Source organism: Melozone crissalis, unplaced genomic scaffold (genome assembly GCF_028551555.1).
Source record: "Melozone crissalis strain CALT ecotype California unplaced genomic scaffold, PUWL_Pcris_2 ptg000036l_1, whole genome shotgun sequence".
NCBI lineage: Eukaryota > Metazoa > Chordata > Aves > Passeriformes > Passerellidae > Melozone > Melozone crissalis.
The window spans coordinates 10,951,284-10,970,869 of NW_026535814.1; the positions used below are offsets into that span (position 1 = coordinate 10,951,284).

At 37.2% G+C, this 19,586-nt stretch overlaps 1 protein-coding gene across 1 annotated transcript in view; it reads right to left on the minus strand.

Moving 5' to 3' along the window:
• Positions 1-19,586, minus strand: part of SLC1A3 (solute carrier family 1 member 3) — a 63,164-nt gene that overhangs the window by 33,153 nt on the left and 10,425 nt on the right. Inside the window, exon 2 of the mRNA XM_054283383.1 lies at positions 13,033-13,170. Within this exon, the coding sequence (XP_054139358.1) occupies positions 13,033-13,170 (138 nt within the window). The remainder of the gene's footprint in view (positions 1-13,032; positions 13,171-19,586) is intronic.

Here is a 19,586-nt window from a genome sequence, read left to right on the forward strand (position 1 = left end):
TTCAAACAAGTGCTCTCTGTATTGTGACTGTTAAGTTTTTGGAATACAGTTGGGATCTATTTGTGAGTTTCATTTTACAACCAGAGGCCCAGAATTTAGTTTGCTTTGATTTTTTGCTTCCAGAGATTATGTTTCTTTAAGAATAACATTAAGACCTGAAAGCTTTTGTTGGCACAAACACTGAGTTTTCTTTATTTGCATATTAATTCCTCAGTCTTAGAATTGAATTGCTATTCAACTGTGTGAAGCTGTAAAGAACTTTATCTTTTCCTTTCTACATGACAGTAGTTTTATCTCTCTTTTTTGTCCCCACAAGTCTCCCTCTATTCCAGTAGTTTTTACTTGTCTTTGTAGATCATCATTTGTATATCTTCCCTTGATAGACTCCTGTAGAGAATAGGGTCTTTTCAAGATGCTATTGATAGAAGGAATGCACAGAACTTCTATGTCTGATAATCCAATGAACCAAAATTTCAGAGCTTGTCATCCCAGGTGCCTTTCTTGCTAGTTTGCTGGACATAAGCGTGCCCACACTAGCAGGAGCTGAAAGTGTGGGGAGTACTAAACTGCCTTTTTTTTACAGAGCATGCAAACCTCCGAGGAATTAATGTTTGTATTGACTGGACATGTCCCTCTTTCCTTTGGAAATACTGCGCTTTGCAACAATGCACACTTGTTCAAAATCAAAACCACTAAAAAAACAAACTCTGTTTGTAGTGGGATACAGAATGGGTAAGTGAGGATAGTATAGAATGTAATCTTAGCCCCTAAAGAGTTGCAGCTGAACCAATTACTAAAGATTAGGGTCAGGCCTGATGACAACAGGCCACACCTGTGCCAAATTAGAACAGTGTTATAAAAGAGTGGATTGGTAGGAACTGGAGTTAGATGATTACTGCAAGAAAGAGTTAGTGCTAAGAGGAGCTGCCTGTGGGAGACATTAAGGAGGTACGAGGCTCTGGCAATATGGAATCCTTGCACTATAGTGATAATAGAACTCTTGATATATAAGACAACATCTCTTGACCTGAGGAACAGTCAGACAGACAACTCAAGAAAGGACTGCCTTGAGGACAGGTAGAGGTCTGTAAATTTATTTTTAAACATTTCTGGAATCCAAATGGCACTTGGCACCTTGCAGAGACTAATAGATGTGATTTTAGGTAAGCTAGCGTAGCTTTTCTGTGGTGTGTATCAGGGGCATCATTCTGTCAAACCTGGGAAGACCAAGTCCTAGAGAGAATCAAAGGAAAAAGGCTATGTGGAATGGAGAAATGTGGCACCAGAGAGGTGCAAGTGAACTATCTGATGCAGTGCATGGAAGTGGCAGGTTATGCCCAGACTTAGCTCAAACTGATGTTTTTTGGGGTAAGCCACCATCACAAAACCCCAGTCATTTCTGGGGTCACCAGAGCTTCTCACCAAACTTCAGCAGGGTGAAAGCTGAACCCCAGGCTCACCAGTGTGAAGAGAAACAGATCTGACTCTGTGAGTCTGAAAAAGTTTGCACCAAGAGACTTTGTACCCAATTAAGGAAGACTGGCAACTCTGTGAGGAGGTTCTAGGCTGCAGTAAATACTTTGCAATGTTCATGACTGTCTCAGACATTCATGTGGAGACAACATTGTAACATAGGAATAAGGAGAAGGCATTCTACCATTCTACTAGCCATGTCTCTGCAAAAAGTTAAGAACTAGGGAAAGGAAGTATGATACAACTGGAAAGCAATTCCTATCAGTGAGGCCAGCTCTTTTATACTTGCAATTATTATCTTTTGAGATATTCTCCACACCATGTACAACAGCATCATTTATATTTTGGTGCATTTGTTTCTCAAGATCTGGACAGGATGATATAGAATGTACTCAGAAACAACCTATGAGTAAAGGAAAAATTATGCACTACCTGGAATGTCTGGATGAAAAGAATTCTAGCACATGCTGGAAGTGCTTTTTCACTCCCTGACATATAACTCAAATCCCAGATACTGCTAGTCCTCAGTTGTGTATCTAGTCTCAAGAAATTATTAGAGTCTTTTATTCTGAGAGTTTATCCACCAGTGACAGCTGTGACCTGTGGCTAGAATGCTAGGATGAACAGTTGTCTGGGAAGCCTTCCGCCTCTTCCAGACAATCCAACATGTTACTGGAATCCAGACCCAAAGCTTGAGTCCTGTAAGCCTTGTAGTCCACAGTGGCTCTCCTCATTTTCCATTGCTCAGAATTCAGGTGGAATTTCCACCAATGCTTTCAGTACCTCTGCCTCCAGTGATGGTGACAATGATGGATCTACCTTATAGAAGTTTATAATCCAGATACATGTTTGAAGGACAGTATGTAGTAGATCCAAAAATTACCTTCCAGAATTAAATAGGAATAATATGTTATAGGTCAACAACGGTCAGCTATCAAAAAGCAAAAAAAGAGTAAAAACAAGGCTAGAAAAACTAATGATAGTATATGTTTTTGAAAGTGACAATGTTCTGCAAGTTTTCAAACGATCTGTATAGCTGATGCAATTCTTCAGAAAGTACTTTGTGCCTTATCACATTTCACAGTGCTGATGAAACAATTATATGTGTTACTTCTCCTGGTGTGCAAGTACTTCCAGTAACATCCCTGGTGTTCCCAAAATTCAGCCTCAGGAATTTTCTTCCTTGGATTCTTTCAGTTTTCACAAGCAGTTACAGCAAAGACAGACTGGCAAGGAAGAAAATATGATGAAATCATGCTATATTTGAATGTAGGAATGGAGGACGTGGATCACGATGTTCAAGGGAGAGTTGAGGAGCTGAAAGGAGTAGGAAAGGGAAAGCTGATAAACCCTGAAAGAAGCCTGCATGTAGGTAACTATGCCCACATTTTCTGGCTGTTTGTTGTTATATTTTGATAATGTGATAATGGCTCTTACACTGTTGCTATTTGTAAGTTTCCCAGAAGTGGAATAATAAAGAGCTGCCAGTTCTGTTGTGCATGGTGGCTTGCTTTGGCTGTTTTATTTTGAAGTCCAATTTCATGCCAATGGAGTGAGTTAATGTCTGAGTAAGGTGAGATGATTCTTAAATCCTGCAATTGTTTGTTTCCTTGGTTTTGAACTGGTTCTTGAAGAGCTGTGTGTGCCATAAAGCTGAAACTCTGTACAGTAGTCAATGCCTCGGAGTAATTGGGAGGTGAAATCTTAGCAAGTGAGACATACTTTCAGTCTGTAAAGAAATTCTAAGGAGTGCAAAACCAACATAAAACTATGGGATAAAAATTAGTCCAGAGGTTGTCCAACCCATTTGTCTTCACATTTATCTGACAACAGGTTCTTACTGAGGGACTAAGAGGAAAAGAAAAAGATAGAGTAAATTGCACTTGTTTGCCCTCCCTGCAACAAGGGAGCAGTGGGATCTAGGGCCTTGCTAAATTGCTAGTTTCCAAATTTATTAGCCAGTGATGACTGTATCTGCAAACTCTTTTAATTTAATTTTAATTTTAAACTATTTACTTAAATTAATTTGATTATAATTTGAAGCTATTAACATAATTGAACTGAATTGTGTCACGTGAAAAAGTACTTCCTTGTCTTTCATAGAAATGCATGCTCTTGTTATTTCTTAGGACACCCTATTTTTATTGTGAAATACAGTTAGGAGATATAGTAATAATTAGCCACTGCATTACAGCTTCTGCAAGGAATTAATGATTTCTGTGGACTTTTACAGCAACTTCTGTGCCTGTTTTTTTTCAAGTCAAAGAAATGAAGTCTGTTTAATTCCTCCTTGTCTTTCACTGGAACTTCATTCCAGCCCTGTTACCCTCTCTGGACTGCTCGCAGTGAGTCTGAGAACTCTTGCTGTACTAATGCCCATTTGAGAACTCCTGATTAGGTGTAGCACATTTCCCTTTCCCAGGTGTATTACTTTGCACTTGCCACCATTCTAGTTCATCTGTCAGGTTATCACAGGCTCATTCATTATTGAAGACATCATTCTTTACAGTTTCAGTATTCAATATCCCAAACAAAATGCTTGCTCAGTGTCCTAATTCTCAAAATGCTGAGAGTTGGTTTTGCATTTTGGACATTTTGCTGTACAAAATTTCTGTTTACAAACTAATGTAACTGACTTTACAGCTGATTTTTAATATTTTTGAGGGTTTTTTGGGTTTCAAGTCTGCTGTTTTTCTGTAACCAACAGAAAACAGTTTGTATTAAACTCAAAAAAGTGCTTTAAGTTTTCCCTAATACATTTTCAGTCCTTCTGCCTTTGACTGAAATGTTAAGAAAAAGACAATGTGGTTTTACAATGGTCTACCAGTGCTCAGGCAAGATGCTTTAATTTTTATGTGTTCTTTCAAATAGTTTTTGCTTTGTCGGCAAGCAAACTATTGATGTTATGCATTTGAACTAAGATGTAAAAGCAAAACTAAATCTTTACGGGCAGGAGGTTATCCCTATTGTTAATTCGGCTGGAATCTCATGCAGAATGCAAACTAAATAAAAGTATAACAACCTGTTATTCAATACTTTGGGCAGCAACTAAACTTATATTTTGCAATGAAGTTTAAATCAGCCTTCAATTAAGGACCACTAGCTAAACTGAATTATTTTAGAGGAGCTTTTAAGTTTTACTATCTTTAGTTATTGTAGACTTTGTTCTTGATCACCCCTGCTGTTTCTGCTGTACTCACAGACTAATGCTGCTCTGTACTTTCTGCTTTTGAATGCTCTGTGTCCTGCTTAGGTTTTCTCTTGTATGGTATAATCAAATTTTATCCTATACAGACTCTGATTTTGTGTGGGAGTTTAATCTCTGCTGTTATTTCATTTTAATTCTTGGTCAAATCTGACTAAGAATTCACTTAGAATTGTTCCCATAGGCTCTTGTTAAGATAGATTTTTGTGTATTCCATATTGCCAAATTGTTTCAGAAATGAGTTAATATTTATTTTTATAAACTTTTCTGGAGTCCTTGCTTTTAGCATTTGCATAGGTTGAGATGTATGGCAGTTTTTGAGGAAGATGTTCTACCCAAAGATATATTTATTGTACAAATACTTATGACATTTCATTATGATTTTCTGCCTTCCATGCCTTGTAAAGTGCTAGGTGTAGTTTATTTCCTAACTGATTGCCAGCACACTCAGAATTTGAACATAATTTCTTTAGAATTTTTACATGAAAGTTGATGTTTCTAGATGCTGAATACTTCCTAAGCTGCCTTTTTTCCTTCTGATTTTTTTAAGTGCAACTGCCTGTTATTTAAACTCAGAATTTAAATTTAAAAATATTTTTCCAAAATATTTAAGATTATGTGACATAATTATGGAATGTTTATTGCTTAATAAACAGTGTCTTAAAACTGCAGAGTGTAACAATTTAAGGAGGTTCAAATCTTGTCACCTGTGGGTACCTATATAAGTAATGATTATTAAAGACTATATGCCAGACTTGATAGACACCTGTTTTATACAGAAATACATCTACTGAAGGGAAGGTCTTTAAAATAGTTTTATTATAGAGGAGTGCTTGTATATTTTTAGCTGCTGTTGGCCTAAATCTAGTATAAAGATGCTATTTTCAGATGAAACTGTTTCTGAACTTGGATCAATAATTGTAATGTTTCTTCAACTGATTTCTTAACCTGACAGGATATTCTGTTTACAAGATGACTGGATCTCTACTAACTTTGTAGTTTATATGTCCACACTTTAAGACAGTCTCTATTTTGGACACACAAAAATCAAAGCATGACTTTTCCTTTATTTTCTCTAAGTATGTAAATGTTCAAATTCAATAACTGTCATTCAGTTATGTAAATTGCATACGCAAATATCCATATGAATGCATGAATTCATTTGTGCGTGAAATGTACAAGTGCATAAAACTAAAGCTGCCATGTAGTTCAGCTTTTACAATATTGATGTGCTTATAAAGCTTTGGGTGGCAGAGAAAGAGCGAAGAGTTGCCTTGAAAAAGGTAAGTTACTTTTAAAATAATATTTTATGCCTTAAAAGAAAGCCATAAATGAAAAAATAATACACCCTTAGGATATCCATGAATTTGTTACTCATAGTAGGCTTCATACTACAGGACATGTGTATGGAATTCCTCTATAGAGATATCCCAATACAAATACATAGGCAGTTCAAATTCACTGACAATCCAAGAAGTGCTTTACTCAGAGAATTTATTAATTCTTTTCCCTGTAACTGGAGTAAGCTGAAATGGATGTAAAACTTTTTATTGATTTGGTAGGTATTAATTATTCTGACTTCTAAAATTCTTTCTATGGACCATCAAAAGTTAGAATTTTTGAAAAATCAGAAAATATGCCAAATTTTGGAATTTGGAAAATGGGTTCATTGCTCTGGTGGCTAGCTAAACTGACCAAATACTGCATAACTACTTCTTGGTTTTTGTGTATGAACTATATTAACTGAATCAGGAATGCTCTATTTCTTAAACTTTTCTTAAACACAGAAGTGTAAGACTGACTTTTATTAATGTTTTTACCTTCCAGCTTAACTGTGAGTGCTAAGATGTTTCTCAGGTACTGGCTATGTGTCTATTCTGCCAGAATGAATTACTGCTAGGTCTCTCTTCTCTTTTTTTTCCTCTGGGAGAGAATTAACTGGCTCCACAGGTCTGTTCTGCCTGAATGAGAGACCTTCCATCTGTTGAAATTACCATAAATATTGTAGCTGATATGAGACAGCACCCGGGGCCCTTGTAGTGGGTGACAGACTTTTTTTTCCATAGTGCACTTGTCAGCCAGTAGACAGGAGAACACAGGAATTTCTTAGAGACTTCAAGCAGTGTGGGTCCTGCTTCAACAAACCTAGACATGCGCTGCTTTCACAGCCCCTTTTTTGAAGGGGTGATGCACAGGTCCCTCACTGTTGTGTGCTCTGATGTGAAAGGTTGAGACGAGCAAATTAAAAATCTGGCCCTTTATGTTTACTGCTATTAATTTATTATAATAATAAAGGAGATTGCTATTGTCAAAGAAAATATTCATGATTAGTAGAGGTTAGGGGTTTGATATGATTGATAGCATTTGCATCTAGTTACTCTTCAAGGGTCATTTACTTTCTCATTCCAACATTAAAAAGGCAAATATAAAACCTAATTTCTTAAGTTTAATAACATTAGACTATTTTCTAGAATTATGTCTTTACAGAAGGTAGTGTACATCTGCTGTCTGGATGTGGGAGCCTGAGTCACTGTGTCACAGTCCCCTGTCATACACCCCAACTTAAGTCCATCATTGTAACTAAAATAGCTATATGGATCTGCTGAGCTATCCTTCATGCCTTTACTAAAATTTCCATCACATACAATCATCTTCTTTTCTGCCTAATATCTATTAAAAACCTAAGAACACCTCACCAGCAGTCCATCTGAAAGGAGAAAGAAAGCAGAGATGCAGAAGGGAAACATGATTCGGCTCAGGTTATACAAAATGTCACAGCACTGACTTTCCACATTTTGCATCCACAAGTAGCAACTGGAAAAAAATGGCTTTTCTGCAGTAGAATATGCTCGTGTCCAGATGCTGCATTGTTCCTGATTTAGGTAAGGGAGTGACTTGGAGGCTATGTCAAGTTCAGTTGTTTGAACATTACCCTTGTTCATTGTAGGCAATTTTAAGCAAATGCAGCTACCACTTGTCTGTTGTGAACCCTGAGAGTGCTTTGTTTTATTACTTCAGTAATTTTGTGTGTCTTATTTTATCTCACTGAGGATAAACACCTTATTCCTCACTGGATGTTTTCAACAGGCACCATCCATTGCATTCCTTTGATAGCAAAACTGAAAAGCATTGTATGCACTTCTGAGTTTGCTTAAGAAGATTCCATCCATGGAAATCCCAGCTTTCTTCTCTTTGGCAACATTTTCCATAGTTTGTGTAGCAGTAACTACTGTGAACATTTTCATAAAGTTTCAGGAAAAATTTCTGTGTCTCTGACTCTGCCCCAAACAAAATCACTCGTGTCTCCTGCAGTACTCAGTGTTGTTGACTGTCATTGAAACCCTACAGAGACAGGGAAGTTTCTGTTTCTTCCAGAACCCACTAACAATAGCTGCATTATTTGAGCTACAAAGTTAAAAAATTTAAACTAAGATATTATACAAACTACATATTAAAATGCTCTTCTTCTTTCAAGTAAATTTTCCATGCTCGTTCTTTTAAACTGTTTTTCCACACAGCTTTCTATTTTTGGCAGGGAATCCATGGTCTGTGTTTGTACAGAACCTTTCACACAAAATTCTGGTAAGTGGTTAAGACTTATTTGCTCTGTATTAGTGTTACCCCATAAGCAGTTTGGACAATCAGTATTGTCTAGTGCACAGTGTGTTGTACTGGTGCTCACAAATGGGCTTTTTGCTTGGTTCTGTAATTGCTGTATAATCCTTGGTGAGCCAGCAGACCTCGGTTTTACTGTTTCTATACTCCTATTCTCTTTCCCTATATTGATGTATGTTAGTAAACAAACTGCAGACTTACTGTTCTGCAGCGTGCAGCAAAAATTAGTGTCAGGTCTAGAATGGGCTTCTTATGCTTTGCTATGATTTACCAAACAAAGATATCTGAAATAATTGCACAGAATTTAATACCAGTTCACTTGCATTTAAAAGTTGTTGTTGTCCCTGTAAAAGTAAATTCCAAGCTCTTAAAATTTTGTGGAAGGAGAAGAAGTCTATTAAACTGAACCATGTCTAGAACTGTGCAAAATATCTGCAAATAACCCTCACAAAATTTCTCTAGCTTTAATATTTCTCACTAATATTATGTTAAAACTATGCTCTTCATAAAGACTCATGGTGAATCATTTTCATGGAAGTGATTTCAGGAAATAGATGGTTTTGTTAAGAAAAGATACCTCATTCTGACTGCATTATATTCAGTCAATAACTGAAACATGCAGAAAAAAAATTTGTGGGCAGTTTTAAGGACTGGCCTTTCAATTTCATGATCATCTTGGTGTAACAGCTCAAAAATGTTAATGCATAGTGCTCTTATTGCTGGTGCAATTTTCTCTGGCTTTGGCCATTTCATGATGAGAACTGCTATCATATTCATATATATTTGTTTTATATACCTTTTAGGGACAATGTATATTTTAAAATAATTGTGTAAAGCAATTTTCATGTCATATGGTTCAAGCTGTAATGAAACGAGAAAACATAAAATATTTTTTCTCTTATAACTGCTGCAAATTCAAAACAGAAACAGAGCAAAATTGTCAGCTTTGTGTTTGTATAGGAATTCATATTTAAATTAATATTTAAGACCTGGCCAAAATACAATCCAAACTGGAATTTATTTATTTGGTTATTTACATTTCCTCTCATATACCATGTTATAATCTTGCCTTTGACTTTATATGAGATCCCCATTGGGAATGCTGATACAGGAGTTTTCTCATTTTAAAGACTGTAGACAATAAACCCAACATAGAGTATGGAGCTGAATTTGTGTCTAGACCACAAAAATAAATAATATAGACATGCATATAATAATATTTTCCTACAAACATGAAAAGATGGTGAATGGTATGCAAATAACCTCCATTTTCTCCCAAGCAGACGTTGGTACATGCCTGGTAAAACACACTTCAGAAGATAGAATCTCATGGAGAAAGCTGCACACCTGCTTGAACCACAGGCAGTGGGGGTAAGTCATAAGGCAAATGTGACTAAAAACCTCTGAAAGTGATCCTGCATTGCTTCTTTCATGAAACTCAGAAACCAGGGTTAAAGAAATGTGACTGGATTGACTTCATCTTGCATAGTTTATTTTCCTGAGGTCTGTGAATAACCATCAGAACTGTTTACCTGCATGGCACAAGTCCTCAGTTTCTCAATTTATCTTTTATTTCTATAACAGTGCATTAACTATTAGTTGGATTTTATTGTTCTAACTTCTTTGGCAATCACAAAGTTGGCAAGGGAATGTAACCATCCCCAGCCTATTTCTAATACCACAGAGTCCATAGTTTATGGTTTTGCCACAGTTAAATCCATCACACTTGCATAAATACAAAAGGAAACCCAGGATATAATTTCTAGGAGACACTGTTGCTCCTGCAAACAGCAAAATATTTCTTCAAATAATTAACAACTGAAAGAAACAAGTATGTTATCAGGATGAAGGCCTGGAGGAGTCACTTTGAGATTAGTTAAAAGGCATCCACTTTGTTTGCCACAAAAAATACAGGAAATAAGAGATTTGCCTTCAATATATTGAGTAGTCTGAAGACTAACTTGAGAAGTATAAGACTTTAATCCACTGAATTATCCTATGCAAAAAAAGAATTTAAGCATGCATAAAATTGCACAGTAGTACACCTGCAAAAGTTATATTTAATTATTATTTTTGTATTAACTAATGCCTATGTGTTCATTTTAGTATGAGAGTTCTGCAGCAAATATATAAAAACATCCTTCTTACAAAAACAATCTGTATGCTAAATGAGGCATTGTTCAGTGTAGAAAGGAGTTTTTTTCCACAAGTTTTAGAATAATATGGAGAAGTATTTTATTCCCATGAGAAAGGGTATAGTCCTACAGTACTGAATGATTCTTAGAACGAAATTAAATCTGCCATTTGTGAATTGCATTGAGTTTTCTCTGATTGCTGCCTACCCAACTAAAGAAGTTTAAAATGTTGTTATTCACCTTGAAAATTACTGTCTCTACTTCAAAGGGATCTCTAAGTATAATCCACTTAATATCCACTTAATATTACAAGGCACATGGATGGTAGGAGGGCACATCTTCCCAGTAGAGAAGATTTCTCTTTGCCAAAGAGAATTTGGCAATTCTCTTTGCTTTTCTATAATAAAGAAAAATCATTATGGAAAAGAAAAGAAAAAAAGGATAAAGGGCTTTAAAGGGAAAGAAAAACACATAAAAAGAAGGGTTTTGTTAGATTCCAGAGAATGAAGATTCTTTTCAGAATAGGATTACTTGGAAACTAATTTTTCTGATATTTCACAAAATCTCTCCTGAGAGCTGGTGACACAGCAAATGAGATGGTTTCATCAAAAGTCCAGCTCCTTGTGATGCTTGTGACCCTCTAAGATGAGTTTGCTGATCTTTACCTGAGCAAAGTTTTTCTACTTAGATTATTGAAAATCATTCAAATCCCTCTATAGGATGATCTGCTTAGTTTTCTGATTTACTTTGAGCTCTCTCAGAGAACCAGTATGATTGCAGAGTTATAAGGAATTGAGAACTGATCAGATATATTTTCCTGAAATAATTCATCCTGCAAAATTGAGCAGCAGTGCCAGCTGACATTGAAAAGGGATAAATATCTCCCTTTTTCTACTTTTAATGGTTCTTCTATCTGAAGTGTCCTGCCAATCCACGGAGTTCTGCAGGTGAAAGGGACAAGAAGATGAGAGAATCTGTGACATGAAACAAAACTATATAGTGGTTGGGAATAAAACATACCCTTATTTCTCCTACAAAACTTATACTCCCTAGTTGCAGTGTTCATTTAAGTTTCAGTATCCATATAATGTGTGTGCATAGAAACAAACTTCACATTTTTTTCTTTAAATATAAGAAGGCAAACGATTTTGTAATTGTGAATACCCAAGTTTTCTGCTGTTGAATGAACATCTTATACTTGTACGCACCTTTGATTTCTCTGAACATGCGAGTCTCTGCTCATTTGCATTTTTAAGAGATCTTTATATTAACATATTTGACAATCAATTAAATAGAGAACAACTTATTATCTGGATTCTCAGTCAATCAAGGCAGTGTATTTGTGTTTTAGATACTAGGACTGAGCAGTGGGTGATTTTAATTTGAGTTCTCCAAGCTGTCTATAGACTAAAATCCATACCTTCTTCTCTTCAGATAATTGAAAGAATAAATACATCACAGGTGTATCCTAAACATTCATAACAAATCTGAGAGGTCCGCCACAAAACTTGGGTGGAATGCCAAGGCATACATCACCATAAGGAACTAAATAGTATATCACTAGTTAGAGGAACAACTTGGTAAAGAGCATTCAAAGCTTGTTAGAGCTTCTGACCAGAAGACAACAAAACAGAACTGATGGAATTAAGTTTCTTCCAGACTTTCCATGCAATCCCATCTATCCCCTATGGACACAGGCACATTGGAGTGGGTCCAGAGGAAGTAATGAAAATGATCAGAGGACTGAAATATCTCTCTCATGAGGACAGGCTGAGAGCATTGGGGTTGCTCAGCCTGGAGAAGGTTCCAGGGACACCTTAGAGCTCCTTCCAGTACCTGAAGGGCCTAAAGAGCACTTGTAGTGATAGGAGAGCAAATGGCTTAAACTAAAAGATGGTAGTTTAGATTAGATGTCAGGAATAAAATCTTTTACCATAGGTGTGATGGAGCACTGGCACAGGTTTCCCAGAGACCTTGTGGATGACCCATCCTTGGTAGTGTCAGAGAACAATTGGATGGGGCTCTGAGCAATCTGCTCTAGTGGGAGGTGTCCCTGCCCATGGCAGGAGGACTGGAACCAGATTTTTAAGGTACTTTCCAACCTAAACAATTCTATTATAGGATTCCATTTTTTTCTAATCTATTGCTGGCAAACTAGGAGGCAGACAGATGTTTTGCATATCTGTGGTTACAGGCGTGTGTTATTGCCCACAATCAACAGTTTCAACTTTCTTGGGTTTTGGCACTGTATCTTTGAGATGTGTTATCTTTGATAGTAATAGGACACTGTGGAGGAAATATCTGCTCAGATAGTAAAAGAAGAGAGTGGAGTAAAGAGTCAGCTTCATAGCAGCTGCATATAGTAGCTTGTGCTGTTAGTCTGTCTATGAATTTGGAAAACCACCCTTCATTTTCTCTGTATATTAATTCAAACCTCCTATTACATTGTCTCTAAACCAGCAATAGCAATGCCATGGCTTTCTGCAGATTATAACACTTCTAGGACATAGAATGTTCACTTTTTAGATTTGGTGTGTGCATCTTTGTAAAATTATTCAAGAGAGGTGTTTGGGGGTGTATTTTGTTTTGTTTTTCTTTGTTTACCTGTGACTAAACTGGATACAATTAGTGGCAGGACCAGCATCTGCAGCATTCTCATGAGTAGTTCTCCCGGAAACGAAAAGTATTTCACTTCCCGATAGCTCATCTTATACGATCGAAGAGAAAATCCCAGGATTACACCTGAAGGGAGGGAAAAGAGATATCATTACTCAGTCTTTTAAAGAAGCAGTAGCATCTGAACATAAAGATCTATAAAGCATCTAAAAAAACATCTATATTGGACATATCTAATTATAACCTGTGGTTTTTACTACACTGATTTACTTTGTCTGGTAGCATCTACTACTACGAGTAGCCCTCCTGAAAATGTTAAGTTATTGCCATTTAGGAATGGTGTTCCCAATTTAGTGTTCCCCGTGAAACACTGCAAACCACACCTCGCTTGCTCAGCCCCCTGCTCCCTCCCGCTGTGGTGGGATAGAGAGGAGAACTGGAGGCACAAAATGTAGACACCATGTATCGAGGCAATAGCATTTTACTGAAGACAGCAATGAAATAAGAAAAAGAACAGTAATAATTTTAATAATGAAGTATGGAAGAGGTGAATGATTCACAGATGAGTGCTCACAATGCAGAAATCCCAAACATGCTCCAAGAACCAGAAGGGGCCCCTTCCCCTGACCCCAAAAATTACATCAGGCTTTATAGAATAACCCCGGGGTCCTGGCCGTGCCCCCTCCTGGCCACTGCAAAAATTAACCCTCTCTTGACCAGAATCAGCACAGTCATTTAGAATGATTTTTGAGTGCTAATGAAAAGAAGCAATCCCTGCTACTACAGCCAAGTGTCTTGAATCCTGAGATTTTGAGTGTAATCCTATATGCTATGCATATACATACTAGCTACCAGTCATCAGAAGTCTTGTCCGTGCCTGTCTACTCTGTGGGCCTGATCCTACAGATGTGCTTCAGATGGAAGGAGATAACCAGGACAGACATATTTGAGAATCCCCTTGTGGTTTAGTCTTTTCGAAGTCAAAAGAGAAGCAGGAGGTAAGCATTTCCACCCATGCCTACCTTCAGGAATACTGACACTTGCAAAGAAGCAGATAATCAGGGCTGAAAGGCCTTACTGGATGATTAAGTGGTGGGTTTCAATGCCTGAGGGACAGGAGAAGGGGAATGCCTGGAGCCATTTATTTTGCTGGGAACAGATAAATGGTGCTTGAGATACATTTACAAATGGAAGTCATAGGTGGGCTCAAGTGTGGAAACCTAAACTTTCCAGCTACAACTTTGAAGATTTTGTCCTGTATTTGCCACCAACTGCTTTGTTTGCATATTTATTTAGTTATTTGGTCAGCTGACATGACCAGTTGCAATTTGCAATTGTTAAATGGCTTGGTGCCTATCTGATGTAGGACTGCAATACCCAGCCAAATAACACAGGGCTTTATCTGGAACACATTAGCCATACACACGGTGAAACTCAACTATCCCTCCTCTCCATTCAAGACTCCATGTTCTTCACCACTGTCTGGTACTGGCATTTGGGTAAACTGTGTGTAGAAAGCTGGATCAGACAACTGATCCTGCTGCAAAACACAGTGGGTTTGCAGCAAACAAATTTATTTTACTGGGTTAATTTTCAGCCAGGTCAATTCCCTGATGCAATTATTTTGTATGGCTACACAGGGGTTGGTGCCTTCCCTGGTAGATATGTGCCTCAGAGAAGAGTGGGATTGCTCTTTTTGAAAGGTAGGCAGACTCAGGTTTCATAAAATGTTCTATGACGCTGCTCCTCAGTGATATTAGGCAGCAGAGCATTCCAGATCCACTCTAGATCATGTAGGAACTTGAGTACATCCTGAAAATGCTGCTGATTATTGATGTCTGCTGGTGAAAAAAAAACATCTGTAACTCTCAATTTAGTGACCTCTGTTTGATCATGATTTAGGGACTTCACCAGGTTGGTTAAGCAAGAGGAGTCCAGAAATGTCTTGCATAGAACAGAAAATAGAACTGTGTTCTAGGGAATAGTGTTACAGGATGGAGAGAAAAGTAACTAGAGTGCAAATGACACCAAGCATGGAGTTGGTGTTATGGAAAAGAGTGGCAGGACTAGAAGGCATTTGTTTAGTCTCATTCATGTTCTGTGGTCTCAGGTAGCTAAAGTGCGTTTTGCATAAATTATTTTTTTGGGGGTAAAATGACATAATTAAATGCATAGAAGAAGGGCCCCTGAATAATTCCTGTTTAGAAGACCTGCCTGAGAGTTTCCCTTTTTTCAAAAAAGTTTTAAATTCTGCTGTTGAGTTACTCATTATTTTCTTTTTTTATGAGAAACACATTTCTCAGATATAAAGAATCCATCTGGACTTTTGTTTCTACACTTAATGAGCACTACATTTTGACAACTGGGTAACAAGCAAACAGAGCTAGACTGGTTTCTTACTTAGGCCACAGTTCTGCAATTAGTTCCACATGAATTAATCCCTGCACTAGTACAAAGCCTCACTGAGGTTGGTAAGGGTTTCTGAGGCTGCTATAAGAACTAGTCCTTATGCTATGCTATAAGGGCTTGATTATCTATTCCACTACCATCCAAGCAGCACAAAGTGGCCTGAGATGGCTGTGTGAATGAATATTATTGGTAGCGAGAGTGAGTTTCTAAAGTTCCACGTAAACCTGTTGAGCCAAAAATTATTGGCTGTTTTTTGTCCTAACGTGCTCTGTGCATAATTACAGGGTTTCCCAGCACTGCAGTTTACAGAAGGAATTTCTGCAATGTGAAAAGAAATGTGCCTTGGTAGTGTATTATGTTGAAATGGGTCAACACACAACAACAACTAATTCTTCAGCCTTAATCTTAGCACTGCTATTGATCTCTATGCAGTCATGCCCAAGACATGAGAACCTGTCTCTGACTCAATTTCCCTGCTTGAAATATAGATACAACAGTAGCTGTTTCACAGATATTTCTGAAAATTGATTGTGCTCACACAGAAAAAGAAGAAATTTAGACAAATTATTTCCTCCTTTTAGGGTCTGATAATAAATGTAGGACAGCGTGATTTTACCAGTCCCTCTTGATTTTGGAATAAATTAAGATTGAACTTTATTTTCTGTTCCAAGTCTGAATAACTAAATAGTGGGTATAATATCCCATCTGACAAAGTTTAATTAACAAAATTCTTGAGACAGAAAACTCAAATTTGGCAAAGTAAGTTTGTCTTTGAATTAGCTTCTTAGAACCAGCATTCACAGGCTTCAAATGGCGAGATAGCAGCATACAATGATGATGTAAAAATAGGCACAATGGCAAAGCATCAAAATAAAGTCCTCAACCAAGACCTGGTGGGAGGTACTAAACCTTTGGAAGAGGCGCAGTATTCCAACAACCATCCACTACTTTGTGTGTGGCAGGAGTTTTAGTGCTTCACTACAAAGACTGGGAAGATTACATACTGGAACTGGCCTTTCTCAGTAAAAGTTTCAAGTTTCAGGTTAATTCTGAAAATTGTAATGAGACAAAGCCCTGTGTGAAACAAGCTCCCACAACCTGTTGTGCAGGTTTCTGTGTACCCTTTGTAACAGAAAAGATCAACTAATCAACACTATCAGAGCCTGACTTCTCAAATGGTTAATAGTGTACTATTTCTGCACTGCAGCAAAGAGTAGATTTATCCACAGAATTTGGGCTTTTTCCGGACAAAAATCAGTAGTGCCTGTTTAAGTTAACACAAATTCTATACATGTGTTTAGTGTATAACAGAACCATATTGTTAAATAATTTATACAGTTTATAATAAAAAAGCAAATTAGCTTAGAGTTATAAAAGGATTTTTGAGGTGTTCTTGATAGTTAAGTATATGGGAAAATTTATTTTTCCACTATAGTGATAAAGTTAAGTTTATGGAAAAATGTATTTGTAGATGATCCTGATGATAATCAGAACAATCTAAGAAGCCAAAATTATTGCATTGAGTTTATGTTTTTGTGAATCAAAATGAAATTCAATATGTATGAATACAGTGAAGAGAGGACTTCAAACTTGCAAGGAGCAGAAAGTGGAAATAATTCTGGCAGTTAGGATAATGGGATGGAAATGGCAAAATGGTAGTTAGGATTTGGAATTCTTTATCCCAAAAATAGGACTGTATTGATGAATGGCCTATGATCTTCCCTTCTAGTCACTGGGTACCAGAAATAAAACAATTAAATCTTCATGTTGGACTTTAACAACTATGTATGGCTAAAAATAACCTACACAACCTTCTATACAAAATGTCTTTAATGCATTAACATCAAAGTGTGATGAACTAAGCAATAAAGTCAGGGTCTAAGTTATTGAAATGAATTCTTATGAGAATTCATTTCAATAACTGGTCTCAATCTTATTTCAGAGTTACACAGGAAATAAGACTATACAGTTATCTCAAACTTAAACTTTTTTACAATGCCCATGATGTCTGCTGTATGTTCAAGCAAGAAGTGCAGAATTCTGACAGTTGTACTTCTCAATTGACCAAACATCACTTAAACATATTTCAGTAGAAAATTGCTATTTGTTATATCAATAATGGAACAAGAGCTGCTTTGTCCTTATCAGCGCTTGCCAGTTCAGCCAGAACATACCACTAAGAGTTATATACACTTCTGCTCTTTACTGTAAATCTCAGAACACTGTTAAAGGAGGTCCATATCAATATCCTTTCTCCTAATATATGTGGTACAGAATTACTTCTTCTTTTCCAGTAGGAAATAGAAAACTTCAAAAGTGACTGGGAAAAAAACCCCACTTTATGCTGAGTGGAATGCTGTTCTAAACTAACAGCTGTTAATAGTTCAGTTCCAGAAAACCTTGTAACCAGCAAGCAAATAACATTTTGTTCTATAACAGCAATTGGGCAAGAGCCATGAAGGGAATCAGGCTTCTACCAGTTTAATGGGACATTGTACATTTTTGTTAGCTCCACAGCCATTTCATTCCTACATTCCTGCAGAGCTCTGGAATGACTGCTTTTGTTCTTTGGGTCGTTTGTTATTGCTTAATTTACCATTTTGTTCTGACACCTTTTCTTCTAACAGCCAGCTTCTGATAAGTCCACAACTGTATTTACTTGAGACAAACAGGTAAATTACTTTTCCAGTGATAAGAAATACTTCAAGTTGCCGGCAAAATCTCTTTCTTAATTTCTTTCCTTGCTTACCACAAGAATCACCCAATTTGCTCAGCCTGACTTTGATTTTCATAATTCTTGTTTCAGAATTTTATATTGAATCTTCACCCCCTAGTACACCTGGTGTATCACACCTGCCCTTTCCTTGCTTTCTGGTTCTCCTTATGTAGGTAGGAACGTGTGCTCCCTTTGAAACCATTTTATTGACCATAATGCCAGGTTATAACTGCGTGATGACACTGCAGCAGAGAGTTTGAAGACCTGTGCTGCAAGTTGCCTCATTAGATTCTATATTAAAGTGGAATATGTGTTGATTTGGACACAAGCAGCTACTTTTCTTTTGTCTGAGACATACTGTGAGTGCAGTCATGGGAGAAACAATGTGGAAGAGCTAGATATCCTAGACATGACAATCCCAGAAAAGATCTGGGATCTGCAAAAAGGGACATGTCTGAGAAAATCAGGTTAATAGCAAAGTAAGAGTCATGGTGATGTCAGAGAGTTGTCCACTGCATGAGAAGTCAGTGTGCAACCTTTGCTCAGGGGCCACAGGAGCTCACAGCTGTGCGGGGCAGACACAGCCTTAGGAACACCTGCCCCTGAACCTGGCCCTGAAGGTTTGCTTTATCGTGTAAGAGATTGTTTTCCCCCAAAAACCCACACCAGCCTTCTAACAGCAGTATTCAGTTTTACAGTTTGCAAAGATGCAGAGGTGTTTTATCATGAAAGTGTATTGTGGACATTTAGAGCTAGATTAACAGAGATACATGGGCACTCAATTCCCAGCTCAGAGTCAAATACTGTGCTTGACATCTTCTGCCCAGCTTCGGAGGAGCTTGAATTTCTGACACATCTTTATATCTACAGCTATAAAGCACTTGCATGTTGCCTTTACTTGCAGACACAGCATCTCCTCCTTGGATTTTGTGGACAGAAAACATGCAAGTGGAGAGGGGAATCTGAAGCTGTAAGAACTGATGTAACAAAGCAATGAGCAAAAGCACCATTTGACCAGAGGCTGCCTAAACTGGATACAAAATCTGAGGACAGCTTCTGAGTGCTGCTAAAAAGGCTTTTTAGAAACTATTGAAATTTGTCCTTTGCTATTTCTTTGCTCTAGTGTTAGACTCATACACTTTTTCCCTTTTGTCTCTAGTTGTTTGGCTCATTTGCCTGTCTTCCCCAATTAGGAGGTAATTTTGTTCCTTTGAGAACATGTCCAAAAAATTGTTCTCATTTTATCCAACTTCAACTTCTCTGTTTGCCTTTAACTGTTTTTAAAATTTTTTCACTTGTTTTCCTTGTACTGTTTTTGTGTTTACCTCTTGTTCATAATTGATTTCTCACTTCTTTTTAATTTTTTTTAAAATTTTTATTTCCAGACAAGCAATTGCAGGGCATTAGCAGCAGATTG